We start from the raw sequence: 16,412 nt of genomic DNA, 5'->3' as shown, positions 1-16,412 counted from the left end.
AGTCGTTAACGACCGTTTTTTGGCTGACGTACCCTGTACGTCCGCGGTAACTAAGGGGTTAAGGTCAAAATTCTCCAAGTCAGCTATCATTTCAGTTTGACTACTTTGGGCTTATATTTGAAGTTCACTTTGAATTTATTGTGAATTCTCACTTTGGGCGAAAAACCCTGTTGATATTTTTGGATAATCTTTTCAAATGATTTAATATTTTGAAAACTATGTTGATATATTTTTTATTCATTGATATATTTATTTTTTATAAATGATAAATCTTTTGATATCTTAACACTTTGCTATAATCATTTGAAAAGCGTATCCAAAAATATTAAATCGAGGCCCAAGTCATCTCTAAGCTCTGGGATCGGGAGTCTCTCCCCTTACATTATCTGACAAGCTAAAGCAGGGGTGCCCAAAAGGCACATCCCAAGATGTTTTAAAACTACAGTTTCTATGATGCTTTGTCATTCTAAAGGCACGCAAAGTATCATGGGAGTTGCAGTTCTGCAACATCTGGGGATCTATCTTTTGGGCACCTCTGGGCTACGGAATAATGTGACTCGGATTAAAATCCCAGAAATTACATTTCCAGCTGAATTTCTATTAACAATGTAAATAAAATAATCTGGTCTGTTATCACGGATCAATAAGACAATGGCATTCATTTAATGCACTCTTTGTAAATACCATTTGTCTGTAACTGAATGAGAGTTTTGCTCCAGAATGTTTGCTAAGAAGATGATACAATGTAATGTGTGCAGCAGACCCACACACCAAGGGTTAACATTGTCAATAGCTGCCTGACACCTGGGGGGAAAAAACTTCCTATAAGCTTTGAAACTTGATTCCAGAACTGCTCATGTCTCTGCAATCCAGCTGTTTCTCTCTGGGGTTTTTTTGTGGCCAGGAAGAAGTATTTTAGGAGAAAGGCAGGGCTCTATTATTGAGACAGCCAATCAAGGGCAATGTTCCATTTTGCTCACATTAAGGCTGATCCTGCTTTCTTCTGGGAAGACAAAACTATTTGCTCTGAGTGTTTTATTCCCCCCCATCTGCATTTATTTCAAGACTGCCACGTGTATAGTGAGTGCATTCCCAGGATCAAAGCTTGCTGGGATTCTTCTGTAGTCCTTCAGCTAGCCACTCAGCAACAATGCATCTCTGCTGCAAATTGATGTTATTTGTGCATGCTTTTATTCTTCTAAACTGTCACATTCAGGGTCAAGAAACTAAAGACACACAAGAAGACGTTAAAATCGAAGTGGTCTATGTTCCAAGTGAATGTGAGCAAAAGAGCAGGAGGGGGGACCTGGTGAATGCACATTATGATGGGTTCCTGGCGCATAATATGTCCAAATTCTTTTGCAGGTAAGTGATTATTAAAACGAATAATTTGTGATGTGTTTGTAGTGTTGTGTCGTTGTTTGTATTATAATACAAGTAATACTGTAATCAATTCAATGCTACAAAGTATTGAAATCAGTGACATTACAAAGTTTCACAACCTTCACCTGTAATATATACTAAAGTTTTTTTGTTTTTTTTAATAGGCGACATTTGGTATTCTCATCTTTTGTAGAATAAAGAACAGTTAGGGGGGTCTTCCTTTTAAAATAATAAGCCACAAACCAGAAGAGACATTTTTTAGTTGTTTTCTTTATAGATTTATAGATATGGACTTGGCTTTGGGTGCTCCATCATAGATGTGTGCAAGAAGCCCAGGACAACCTAATGTTAGGCCACTTTGTCCTTTCTGTCACCTTTAAGTACCTGGTATTTGTGCATGAGTTTGAGTTGGATTGCTATGTATTTAAAGAAAACAAACAAATTGTGTCTGTCTGTCTCTGACTGTATACAACTAGTAGCTGTAGCTGAAACGTGTTATTTTATTACTATTTTTGTTAAACTAGTATTTATAAGGGATATTTAGATGGCAATTAATGTTGTATGCAGACATTATTGTAACGTGTTGTGCCTGTCTATTTGCTCATTGTGTTAGTGTTCAGGTTCATTATCAATACCTGTCCAAACGTCAGCGTTGCAGGTTGGATTCCCTCTTCCTTTCACGTTTATTTTTATTTTTTTAGTCTTGTTGAAATGCATACATATTGAGTGGTGTTGTGATGGCATCTATATCCCAGGACAATGCTAAATGCATCCTTCCTGGTTGAATAGATTTATATTATTCTTATCCAGTGTGTTTTGTTCTATATTAGTTGTATTAAGGATCTAGTAATTAAAATTCCCATAAAAGGTACCATTAAGGCAATATAGGTATACGGTCCATTACATGTTGATTGTCCTTTAGAATGTTTGCATTGTGTTTGGTAAAATAAAAGAACACTATGACAATACAAATGTGTATTCCCAGCTCTATAGTGCACTACTTAGATTAGAGCCTCCCGCCCAACAGCAATAAATAAAAATAGTTTTAAAAAAAAAAGAAGAAAAAAGATTTACTTACCTTTTCTCCAGCACAGAAACTCCCTCGGCTCTGCTGCCCACTCCGCATTTAGCAGGCATCGCTCTCTCAGTAATGGTCCAATCTAATGCTCTTAAAAGAGGGGCATTGAGGACGTGATGTGCTTGTCAGGCAAGTGCCCTGCGCTCAACCAGTCAAGTGCTTTCCTGTGAGCTGCTCACTCGTTGTCATTGTAGAGGAAGCTCGTCCAGTAGCTGTCGGAAAATCAACCACTAGAGGTGTTTTAACCCTGCAATGAAAACGTAGTTTCAACAAAACTACACTGTTTTACATTGCAGACTTAAAGGGACACCATAGGCACCCAGACCACATCATCTAACTGAATTGGTCTGGGTGCAGTGTCCCTGTCACACTTAATCCTGCAATGTAAAACATTGCAGTTTTTGATAAAGACTAAGACAGCCACGAGAGGCGCTTCCGGGACATTACTGGACTCTAGATCGCCTAAATGACACTGAATGTCCTCACTCTCTGCATGAGGACATCCTGCATCAGTAAAATCCCCATAGGAATGCATTAAGACAATGCTTTCCTATGGGGTGGGCCTAACGCACCCGCTGCGCATGCACATTAGGTCCCCCCATCAGATGACGTTGGAGGAGATGGAGCAGCAATTCAGCTCCAAGGGAGATCAGCGCTCGAATCGGGTGAGTAAAGGGTCTAACATTAGGTTGTCATGGACTTCTTGAACACATCTATGATGGAGCACCAAAAGCCAAGTACATATGTAAAAATCTATAACAATGATCTAACGATATCTTTAAAGGGACACTATAGTCACCAAAACAACTTTTACGTAATGAAGCAGTTTTGGTGTATAGATCATGCCCCTGCAAGAGTTAAATCACACCTCCTTGCATGTGACTTACACAGCTTTCCTAAACACTTCCAGTAAAGAGTCATCTAATGTTTACACTTCCTTTATTGCAAATTCTATTTAATTTTGAATTTCTTATCTCAAATTCTGTTAATAGTTTGCTAGGCCCTGCAGAAGCCTACTGTATGTAATTAAAGTTAAATTTCTAGAGCAGGAGATACAAACATTTAGAGTAAGTTACATCAGATTGAAAACGAAAACATTTTTGTTTTAATGCAGACTGTGTGAGTCACAGCCAGGGGAGGTGTGGCTAGGGCTGCATAAACAGAAACAAAAGTGATTTAACTCCTAAATGGCAGTGAATTGACCGGTGAGACTTCAGAGGCATGATCTATACACCAAAACCTGCTATACACCAAAGTTAAAGTTGTTTTGGTGACTAAAGTGTCCCTTTAACCCTTTATGTGCAACAGTGGGGGAGGGGCATGAGGAAGGGGGGACAGGGACCAGAGGACACTGTAGTGTTAGGAATACAACTTTGTATTTCTAACACTATGTTGTTTATTTAAAATCTAATACAGTAACTGTAAGAGTGAAAATATTAAAGTTAGGCTGCAGTTGTTTTGCAAATAACTTTTCATTATTTAAATATTAAAACAGCCAGACTGAAATACTTAAAAGATTTGTTTGTGCGATGTGATACACAAGTTCAGAGGTCACTCAAAAGATCTGATTTAGGCATTAAATTCAGGCAATACTGTTTCAATATGCACACAGCAATGTAAAAGGGCCAGCCATTGCAAGCCTGGGCTTGCATGAATTCAATGTAACCTGACCAAACCTAGTGTACGCTCAGTGAATATGTGCACTTATTCGTTACCCTCCCTGGAGCTATAAGGGATTTACATTCAGCTCTGACAAATGGTTACTATATAAGCTTCTATGAAGAAGACAACACATATTCATCCTTAGGCCCAAGTGATTGAACAGAATATATTGGCGCTATATAAATACTAATAATAATAATTTAGGTGGGTGACGGAATGAGAACCTGCCACGTCAAAAGTAACAGTTACACTTTAAATCACACATAAGTTTCACACATAATCTAGGATTTTGGGGATGCCATTAGCAAAATTTTATGGTAGGCCACCTGGCTGTATGTAAAGGAAGAGCACTTCAGGTAAGCTTGTTTTTGCTGATGATTTTGCTAGAACAGTTTATTGATTGCATCTGTTTATATGAAGGTAAACTTAAAGGGACACTATAGTCACCTGAACAACTTTAGCTTAATGGAGCAGTTTTGGTGTATAGAACATGTCCCTGCAGCCTCACTGCTCAATCCTCTGCCATTTAGGAGTTAAATCCCTTTGTTTATGAACTCTAGTCACACCTCCCTGCATGTGACTTGCACAGCCTTCCATAAACACTTCCTGTAAAGAGAGCCCTATTTAGGCTTTCTTTATTGCAAGTTCTGTTTAATTAAGATTTTCTTATCCCCTGCTATGTTAATAGCTTGTTAGACCCTGCAAGTGCCTCCTGTATGTGATTAAAGTTAAATTTAGAGATTGAGAAACAATTATTTAAGGTAAATTACATCTGTTTGAAAGTGAAATTAGTTTTTTTTTCATGCAGGCTTTGTCAACCATAGCCATCGGAGGTGTGGCTAGGGCTGCATAAACAGAAACAAAGTGATTTAACTCCTAAATGACAGTGAATTGAGCAGTGAAATTGCAGGGGAATGATCTATACACTAAAACTGCTTTATTTAGCTAAGGTAATTTAGGTGACTATAGTGTTCCTTTAATATCCACTTATTTTCTGAATGGTACTTATTTTCTGAATGGTAGACACACTGAAGTTAAGTCGTTTTGAGCTCATCTCAAAAGCAGCGCTATTTCACCCCAGCAAGGGATTCTGGGAATTAGAACAGCTGAGTTACAGCCCCCACAAAACCATATCATGGCTTCACGTACAGCTGTACTTCCAGAGCAAAAAAGAAAAAAGAAACATTGCAAATTTGGACAAAGGAGCAGGAATGGAGGACTAAATAATTTTTACTAAATTAAAACAAACTAAAATTAATTTTAAAAAAAACACAGACATGCAGTATAGCGAACAGTAACTTAACATAAACATTGCACCTAGCGTATGGAGTGACATTTTGACCAATTTATGGTGTTTTTCTATCTAGTCGTTCAGAAAAAGATGGACACCCAAAATGGTTTGTTGTTGGAGTTGGACAAGTGATCAAAGGACTTGACATAGCATTGCTGGATATGTGCCGAGGGGAAAAAAGAAAAGTCGTCATTCCTCCTTCATTGGCTTACGGAGAAAAAGGCTACGGTAATTCAACATTTTTATCTTAATAATCTGCTACTGCTAGTAAAGGACAGAGGAGAAAAAAAACAGGAAACTGCTACAGTAAAACTGTGGAAATATATACCCAGTATGTACTGACTAAACTAGAATTAACTAAACAGGTAAAAATGTGAAATGCTTGTCAAAAACTGATAAAAAGCAAACCGCAGTGGTCAAAAACACTTTAATTGTGGCATCAATGCTGGGAGAATAAATGAATGGATTGAATTTCTATAGAATGGAACTGGTAAATTTTTTCAACATGTACCATACACAAATACATTTAGTTAAAGTAACACTCCAACCACTATAACCACTGTGGTGATTGTGGTACCAGGAGTCCAGTGGTGCCCCCCACCCCAGGTTCCCACTAGTATATCTATGAGAGCCTGCAGCTGTCAGCTAAGACCAGCATTGCAGGGTTTAACTCATTGGCTGATGGTGATCAGCTGACCCAGCTGAGCTGGCCCCCACATGGCAGAAATGCTAATATTTCTAGTATGAGCTACATGATCTTAATGGTGGAAGTGACCTAACATATCCTAGGCAGAAAGTTGAACGTTTAGCAAGTGTGGGGGCGTTGGCAGTGGTTATGGTGCTTGTAGTGCTAATTTAGGTTATAGTTAAAATCCCTGCTTAAATACAGATACAGATTGAATACAGACTCAATTCAAAAATTTTAATCTTAATACAGTGGAAGATATAGAATAATATGATATCAATAAAGTGCAAAAAAATTTACATTAGGAAATAATTACTAGTGTTTGTGCGTTTAGCTCTTTATTATTATAACAATTTACTAATGAAGTAACGGGTTGTCAGTAAATTTCATAACTAAGCAAATGTTCACAAATTACAGTAATTTAGAACATTGGATTGCAACGTCTTTAAAAACACAGTAATATGTTTGTTGAACATATTATTTTATGCATATTATATTTATTGTGCACATTTGTATCGGCTGTGTGTTAACTGAAGTACGATTTGTTGATTATCGTGGTTTTTGACAGTAAGGGTGCAACACACAGTTCATATTTACATTTATATTTACAATTTCAAATAGTGCACTCCCACATGGTTTGACATTACGAAGCGACGTCACAAGACAATAGACAAACAAACAGTTTGTGAAATTAAAGCGGCAATGTGACCGTCTAGGGACAGAAATTGCAAAGACTCTACACCAGGCTTCCCCAAACTCCGGCCCTCCAGATGTTGCTGAACTACCATGCTTATGATTATATAAATGAAATAGATAGGCTGGGAATCATGGGAGTTATAGTTCAGCAACATCTGTAGGGCCGGAGTTTGGGGAAGCCTGCTCTAGACAGTAAGGTTTGCCGTTTTGAGTCCAGTGGCTGGGGTGGATAGGTAGGGAAAGGCAAAGTTAAGTCCTACTTACCTGAACCTGTTCCTTGCAGGTCCTCTTTATCGCCAGAAGCCAACGTCAGTGCAGTACTCTCGCAAATGTGCGACAGTACAGCATTGAGGTCTGTGAAGGATCTTGCGAGTCTGTGGGATCTTCCATAGATAAAGCCAACTCCCTGCAGCCATCACTGGTGACAGATGGGAGGATTTACACTTCTAGACAGCAGTAGCTCCACCCAATTTTTATAAGTGTCAGACAGAGGAAAAATACTGACACAAAGTAGCCCCTACTTTGTCTCAGTATATCTCTTGGCTGAGTTGGAAGTTCAGTGAAATTAATTAACGATGATATCTTATGAAATACAAATTTTCAGGTGACCGCACCACTTTGACTTATTTCCATGATATGCTATTTTGCATATCACTAGTAGGTTGTCTAGAAAGATTTGTATACAAATCTCTAAGCAGTATCTCTTACTTGAATTTAATATTTTCATGCATCCTCTATAGACTTATCATGAAATTCCAAGAGTCACATAATAGAACACACCTCTGCATGTACGTTTCTATAGCTGTCTGTGAACTAATAAACTGTTTCACCTACACTGTTTAAGCCATAACCCCGAGTTTTATTTTCTTCTACTAACATTGGAAAATGTGTCAATTCTGATGTCTTTTCTCCAAGACTAACTTGTTGGGTCAATCTATTCTTTATTTATTTTTTTATTTAATTTTTTAAATACTGCCGAGTCATAACAGGGCATTTTCTAAAGGCTTGTCAACCCTTACAAATAACTTCTAACAGGTGATATTTAGTGATGTCGTGAACATAAAATTTTCCGATCGCGAACTTCCGCAAATGTTCGTGAACGGGCGAACCCGGCGAACCGCCATAGACTTCAATAGGCAGGCGAATTTTAAAACCCACAGTGACTCTTTCTGGCCACAATAGTGATGGAAAAGTTGTTTCAAGGGGACTAACACCTGGACTGTGGCATGCTGGAGGGGGATCTATGGCAAAACTCCCATGGAAAATTACATAGTTGATGCAGAGTCTGGTTTTAATCCATAAAGGGCATAAATCACCTAACATTCCTAAATTGTCTGGAATAACGTGCTTTAAAACATCAGGTATGATGTTGAATCGATCAGGTAGTGTAAGGGTTACACCCGCTTCACAGTGACAGACCAAACTCCCCGTTTGCACAAGGTTGGATACCAAGCTAGCCATGTCCCGTTCCTTGTCCTCACTGATGTCATTTAAGGTCTCTTCCTCCACCCGGCCAAGTACAACACCAAGGGTCCCCGAAAGGTGACAACAAGCCCCCTGTATTTTTTTTTTTTTTAAATGTACACTACTGTTACACCAGATATGAGTTGCACTGGTGTGACACTGTGCCCTGGCAGGCCCTGAAACGCACAGGTGTGAAGGAAACTGACTGCTATTATTTCACAGTCAAATTTCTAGTTTTTTTTTTAATGTACACTACTGTTACACCAGATATGAGTTGCACTGGTATGACATGCCCTGGCAGGCCCTGAAATGCACACGTGTGAAGGAAACTGACTGCTATTATATTACAGTCAAAAAAGTTTTGTTTTTTTTTAAATGCAAGCTATTGTGACACCAGATATGAGTGGTGGCACTGGGACCACCTTAAAAATATTGGATATCGCTAAAAATCATGATCACTATCCGGGGCGTACCTAGAGCATTTGGCACCCGGGGCGGATCCTGGGCTTAGTACCACCCTCAAACACAAACACAGTTACAGGAAGACAGTTTTACAGACACAGTCACACACACACACTATTACTTACAGACAGGAGCTGGAGGAGGAGTGGATTCACTGGAGTCCTCCTGGAGCCTATTAGGTGGGGAGGCAGGGATTCCTTCTTGCTGCAGCCTGCACCTCCATGTGCAGCAGTTACAGCAACGGGTAAGGGCCATATTAAGCCCCCCCCCCGCTGTCGATTTGGGTCCGCCACCCGGTTATGCTTAGCCCCGCCCCTACTTTCCTTCCGTGCGGCCAGTTCAGCTGCTCTTTGAGCACCCTAACTAACATGGGGGAGGGCACTGTGCGGCCACAGTTCACACAGCCCCCACCCCAGGGTCATGGCACCCCCCACCTTGGTGGCACCCAGGGCGGACCGCCCCCTCCGCCCCCCCCCCCTTAGTACGCCACTGATCACTATATACTTTCTCTACAAACCTCTAAAACGAACCAAACTACTCATCCATCCGCTATACCACTTTATCCCACCTAGAACTAGTGCCCAGTTAAAATACTTGACTCTTACTTACCCACACTTACCCACACAGTCATGCCACACACATTTCACCACTACTCTCACTGAATCACTCTGACTACGGCTAAATTCATCTTCTACATCAGAATACTACTCCTAAGATTGGGTTGTATCCATGTCTCGGCTCTTTCATTTAGAATAGGGGCAGCTTCGGTCTCCTTCAACACTGACACTCCAGTGCATATTATTAAAAGATTGGGCAGATGGAAATCCTCAGTCTACAACCGATATATTCCTCATCCCGAGAAAGAAATGAGGAAAGCTTTTAAAAGTTTGGCTTTGTAAATTTGATGCAATAAGTGTGTTTTTCTTTAATACCTTTTCACCCTCTTTGCATGAACCCGATTTACATATATTACTAATATGTTTCTGAACATATATATTATATTATTCACTCACTCACTCTCTGGGCCGGCCTAAGACATCATGCTGCCTAGGTCCAATGATAAATGACTATGGGGGATAATGTATAATAAACACAGGTTACTGGCTATGGGGGGGATAATGTATAATAAACACAGGTTACTGGCTATGGGGGGATAATGTTTAATAAACACAGGTTACTGGCTATGGGGGATAATGTATAATAAACACAGGTTACTGGCTATGGGGGATAATGTATAATAAACACAGGTTACTGGCTATGGGGGGTAAAGTATAATAAACACAGGTTACTGGCTATGGGGGGGAAATGTATAATAAACACAGGTTACTGGTTGTGGGGGGATAATGTATAATAAACACAGGTTACTGGTTGTGGGGGATAATGTATAATAAACACAGGTTACTGGCTATGGGGGGGATAATGTATAATAAACACAGGTTACTGGCTATGGGGGGATAATGTATAATAAACACAGGTTACTGGCTATGGGGGATAATGTATAATAAACACAGGTTACTGGCTATGGGGGATAATGTATAATAAACACAGGTTACTGGCTATGGAGGATAATGTATAATAAACACAAAAAATACAATAAAAAAAATAATACAAAAAAAATGAATGCAGCTTCAGAATTAATCTAAATTGTATGCTGTCTAGGAGGTGGGAGGGTCTGGGAGGGAGGGTCTGCTGCTGATTGGCTGGAATGTGTCTGCTGACTGTGAGGTACAGGGTCAATGTTTACTCAATGATGACGAATAGGGGGCGGACCAACATTGCATATGTTCGCCATCCGTGGCGAACGCGAACACGCTATGTTCGCCAGGAACTCTTCGCCAGCGAACCGTTCGGGACATCACTAGAAATATTGTGTGCTTGCCTCTTTTATTTATTGCTTAAAACCAGCTTTACATCGCTTTCCTTCTGCATTCACAGTAAATGCCCTTAATGTACTGCCAAAAGTATAGCTGCATGTTGGAAACATCACTGGCCCTCCTTTCAAAAGAAAATGCATGCCACCTTGTCAGAGAAAATGCATGTCAATGTAAGTGTGTGTTATAGCATGTGTAATATATTTCCTCCCGCAGACAGAAATGTATGTTTCCTTTATTTTAATTTATTTAAAGTGTTTCCTGTTTGTAATAAAATGTATCAAAATGCAATGTATTTGCCTATCAGCAAGAAATTGTTGAAGCATAAATAAAATCTTAATTTTTAAATAAATCCAAGATGTCATAAATGTATCTCATTACGATACTCATGTCAAAGAACACCTCCATAAATTCTGTTACTGTGTGAGTGTGCCAAAATACTAAATTATTCAACGCATGGCCTTATGCCACAGATTTATTTAAAAGTTTGAATAGTTGAAAACTGAAAACGAATTTACAAATTTAGACGAAAAAAGCTGAACTTAATATACAGCTGACTTTCAGTTCTGTATATATTTGATTTTTTTTTTTTTTTTAAACAGAATATGTTGGCGCTTTATAAATAATAAATTAATTTGCTAAATTAAAAAAAAAATAGGCCAAAGATATGACTAACTAACACTTGTGGATTATATCATTCTATTTATCTTGTCAGTGCACTCAGCTGCTGTTGATAGATTTTCTTTTTAACTTGACAGTGCACTCAGCGGCTCTCCATAGATGTTCTATTTAGCTTGCCAGTGTGCTCAGCACTTCTGTATAGACTTTCCATTGAACTTAAATTAACTCTGTAGTCACCGGAACAACTAAAGCTTAATTTAATTGTTTTGGTGAGTATAATCATTTCCTGCAGTCTTTTCAGAGGAAAGGCGGTGTTTACATTACAGCCTAGGCACACACTCGGTGGTCACTCCTCAGATGGCTACTAGAGGTGCTTCCTGGGGAACCGCTGCACATTGCTCCAGGGCAGCGGCAGCTTTTGCCTCCGGCCCACCTCCTTGGCTGAGTTGATCAGAATTGATGATCTCAGCCAATCCAATGCTTTCCTATGGGAAATTATGATGACAGCCAAGGAGCCAGATTGGGGGCAAAGCCAGTGCCGGCGGTCCCACGCGACACTGAAAATAAGGTGAGATTATACTAGCTTTAGAGGTATGCAAGGGGGCTAAATAGTTAGTTTAACACTATAGGGTCAGGAATACACGCTTGCGTTCCTGACCCTATAGTGTTACTTTAAATAGAACTCAGCAGCTCACCATACATTTTCAATTGATCTTAGAAGGGCATGTTTTCCATTGAACTTGACTAGGCACATTCTATGTAGATGTACCAATGAGTTTCCCTGTACATTCAGCAGCTCTCCATTGGTTTTTCATTGAGCTTGTATTTAAAGGAACACTATAGTGCTAAACTAACTATTTAGGTCCCCAATCAACCTTTCATTTGTTTGAGAAGGTAATTTTACTCATCTTTTCTACCAAGTTGTGCTGGTCTCACTGCAGCTGGCTCCGCCTCCATGGCTAAGATCATCAATCTTGGTGATAGCCAATCCAATGCTTTCCCATAAGAAAGCATTTGGAGGCTATACTGCATGAACGGCAAAATGCTGTGCTGCGCCAATCAGCATCCCCTCAAACAGATGCATTGAATCAATGCATCTCTATGGGGAATGTTCGGTGCCTCCATGCAAAGTGTAGAGACGCTAATCCCTAGTGCTGCACACCTGACTCGAAAACCCCTCTAGTGGCATCTGAGTGACTGCAACTAGAGGTGTGTGTCTCTGAAAAGGCAGTGTTTACATTGAAAAACCTGCAGGGACAGGCTATAAACACCAGAACCACCACATTAAGCTGTAGTGGTTCTGTTGACTATAGCGTTCCCTTTAACAGGGCTCCATATTTTTTCATTTTGAGCATGGGACGGGGTGCAGACTTTATAATTTCCTAAAAAGATGTAACTATGTTTATCAAATAAATGCACTCAAGTAGTTTCCCAATAATTATAACTTGGAGAGTTAACTTTGAGGAACCAAGTGAATAGAACCCCATTGTTTTTGAAGATCGAGTATCTGGTCAGTTGAATAGTTCAAACAGTTGAACAATGCTACTTTTTTGTTTATCTGAAATAAAAAATATAGCTCCAGTGTTAAACTGAAAGACATAAAGGTCATGTGTTATTTATTGCCCTACAGAATAAACATATGCTGCATGGTTGGATATTTTTGTATACGTATGAAAACCTCCAAGTGTCAGGGTTACCCTGTTGTAATCTGTTTCTTCTCTTTTCATTAGATAACATTCCACCTAATTCCACGTTGATTTTTGAGATTGAGTTGTTAGGAATAAGCCGGGGACCACGTAGCATGGAGGCATTTCTGCAAATCGATCTTGACAATGACAAGCAGCTATCCAAAGATGAGGTAAGGTGCCATGTTTGTTTTAAGGTGCCACAGGTTCTCCAGTTATTATAGACTAGACTGCATGTTTTGAAATGCATGGCTGAGGACCATGGGAAATGTAGTTCTAAAAATTTGGAGTAGAATAGGCAGCTTACAGTTTATAGCTGTTGATAACTTAGAATTTTCTTGAGTTTTCACAAGACTAAATAAGTAGGTTTGTAAATTATCATGAGGTATAAATGTGTAGAGTGCCTGATCAATATTTGGTCAAAACTGTATTTTTAATAAGATTGATGGTTTATGATATATGATCCAATACTTTCCTAATCTTTTCAGTAATTGAACGGATAGCAAACACGCACTCGTACATTTTATTCTGGGTTTTATTTCTTCTTATCTCCTTTTATTAATTATAATTAGTACTAATTCGTTTTGATCCATAGACCCTATGTTTCCTTTTTAGCTTCGAATGTACTGTCAAATTAGGTCTCTGGGAATTATAACATAGCTTTTTGCCTTTTACAGAAAGCTAATAATTAAAGTCTAAATACCAGAAACCTTGCAGAATTCTAGAGCACTGCTTGTGTTAAAAAAAGGCTCCGCAGTTTCACAGAAGCATCAGTCACTTCCTGGTTCGGTGATAGCTCATAGCAAAATCTGCACAGCAAAGAGATTTGAAGAAATGTGCCTATCACATATATTTTTAGTTTATTGTTTTTACTTTTTAAAGGTACATTCCAAGCACCATGACCATCACAGAGATCTGTAGTTGTTATGGTGCCAGGAGTGCCCTGGATCACCTCCAGTGTAGATCATCAAACAGTTTGCTAAAGGTGTGACAAGTTACCTGTTGTCTGCCGTGCGCTTGTCACTTCATCCAACGTGTTCATTAAGTAGAGACATGTTATATTGCTTTGGAAAATATTCATTAGCATCGAGTGCCACAAGACCTGCTAAGTGTCTTTATTATTCTCACACCAGCTCTTCCATATCTTATTAATACTTGACATATAAAGGGCCGATATAATACATAGACATGTACAACTGCATGGCATGTGTAACTATCTTGTGCTCTTAACATAAAAATAAAATAAAAAAAATACGGACAAGTTGCAAAGTTCTTTTCTAAATTGAAAAAAACATCATTTGATATAAATTTTTATTTTCTGGAATTAAAAGCATTTTTCTCATCTCCGCAGATAAGTCATTATTTATCCGAAGAATTTAGGAAGGATGGCAAAAAACGGGACCCGTCTGTGCACGGACTCATTTTAACGGATATATTTGAGAAAAATGATCATGATGGCAATGGCTTCATTTCTACGAGAGAATATAATGTCTACAAACATGATGAATTATAGTAAATTATTTTTTGTGTGTTGCTTAAGTATTGTTTTTGTTTTACTTATCACAATTACTTTTAACAACTTTCTTTAAGCCCATAACTAATAACACTGAACTGCACATATAAACTGGACATATAAAAGTTATATGTAAATAATACACCGTGTCAACAATACGTACAGTTTACGTTGGTGTTTCTACACATTCTTTTTTTTATGTCAGTAATTTCAGGATTTAGAAAAGAAGAAAAATCTGTGATCATTTTATATTTTTTGTCTCGCTGTGAAAAACCTAATAAATTCATTTTTGATGATAAAACAATATCCCATCTTGTCTTCATGCCTGCTAACTTCTCATCCAATCAAATGCTTCTCCTAGAGAAGCATTGTGGAGGAGAAGCACCGGCAATATATTTAAAATATCTATTGTGGTTAGTTTTGAAAGAAATAACATAAATCAATAGCTGTCAATAAAACTATTTAATGGAAATGCCAGTCTATAAAAACGAGTTTAATTACTAATACACAATTGAATAATTCATAAAAAAATAATAATAAAAACTGAAAATATGACACAAAATTAACAATCGTCTGTGCATCAGCGCTGTAATTTGTGGTTCTTTTTTGTTTTCCTTTTTTAATAAATTACAGAATTTTAAAAGACCATCACACATGTTAATTACATGTTACCGTTAAGTTTTATTTAAACAACTTGCTCCAGGATGCATTGAACACTCATCAATTTGTGTTTTATACAGTACAAATTGTAACTGGCCATTCATTTCTTGATCACGTGTCTGGACATTAAGGTATATGCATAAAATCTAAATACATTTTATAGATATTTTCTGATTTAGTATTTTTTCTAACATGTGGATCAGGGTGAAGGGCAAGAAAAAAATGTCCTTACATATTAAAAACATCAATATCCAAGAAGTATTGAAATAAAACAAATGATCAGCTGAGTGTGCATCCATAGAATATACATCATTAATAAGTAGATGGTACTTAAATTGTGTGTTAACTTAAAAAAATCTTTTATTTTTTTTTTGCAAACACAACCTTACAGTTTGTCAACATAAGTTGGATTGGGTCAACATAAGTTGGTTCCTGATCTATTGAAAGCAAGTGACTGCTAGTGTTATGTTTTTAGTAATATTATTTTATGACTCACTGGAATACTATACTGACTTAGAATCTTACATGAATAAGGTCCAATTATGCCATTGAGTTTACATCTCGAGTAATATTGAACATAAATCCTATTCTATGTTCCTGCATATTGAAAATGATAATTTAATCATTCCTTTAATGTTAAAGGAACACTATAAGGTCAAAAGCACAAACATGTATTCCTGACCCTATAGTGATAAAACAATATCGATCACCCCGTGGCCCCTTCTTGCTTCTCTAAATATTTTTAATTTCTACCTTTATACCAATCTGCTGGTGCTGGCTCTGCCCCTGATCTGCCTCCTTGGCTGACATCAGAGGTGATGACCTCAGCCAATCACAATGTGTTCCCATAAGAAAGCATAGGATAAGCTGTGATGGTCAATTCTGATGATCTCAGCCAAGGAGGCGGGGTTGTGGGGACGAAGATGATTTCAATCTCAATGTATCTCTCTAAGGAAAGTTCAGTGTCTTCATGCAAAGGGTAAAGACGCTGAATGTCAGTCACACTGTGCAGCACTGCCTCAGGAAGCACCTCTAGTAGCCATCTGAGGTGTGTCCACTGGAGGTATCCCTAGGCTTTAATGTAAACACTGCCTTTCTCTGAAAAGACCGTGATTACAGCAAAAAGCCTGAAGGGAATGATTATACTCACCAGAACAAATACATTAAGCTGCAGTTATTCTGGTGACTTTAGTGTCCCTTTAATTGTCATGAATAGACCCTCCCCTTGACAACAGAATAGCTTGTATTTAGTTCACGGTAGTATCAAAAATAACTCTATACAACTAATAACCATGAGTTGGGGAGCTTTGCAGGACACTTCTTGTTCATTACACTCCTATA

General features: G+C 38.3%; 1 protein-coding gene across 1 annotated transcript; it reads left to right on the top strand.

The window, feature by feature from the left end:
- Positions 1-1,001: 1,001 nt before the first annotated feature.
- FKBP7 (FKBP prolyl isomerase 7) lies at positions 1,002-14,615 on the top strand. The gene is made up of 4 exons (XM_063428672.1): positions 1,002-1,365; positions 5,491-5,642; positions 12,944-13,071; positions 14,250-14,615. The coding sequence occupies exons 1-4, from the start codon at positions 1,151-1,153 to the stop codon at positions 14,409-14,411; spliced, it is 657 nt and encodes a 218-aa protein (XP_063284742.1). The 5' UTR covers positions 1,002-1,150; the 3' UTR covers positions 14,412-14,615.
- Positions 14,616-16,412: the final 1,797 nt, after the last annotated feature.

This window comes from Pelobates fuscus, chromosome 8, assembly GCF_036172605.1.
Source record: "Pelobates fuscus isolate aPelFus1 chromosome 8, aPelFus1.pri, whole genome shotgun sequence".
NCBI classification, from domain to species: Eukaryota; Metazoa; Chordata; class Amphibia; order Anura; family Pelobatidae; genus Pelobates; species Pelobates fuscus.
This window is presented reverse-complemented; position numbering and strand designations above follow the sequence as displayed.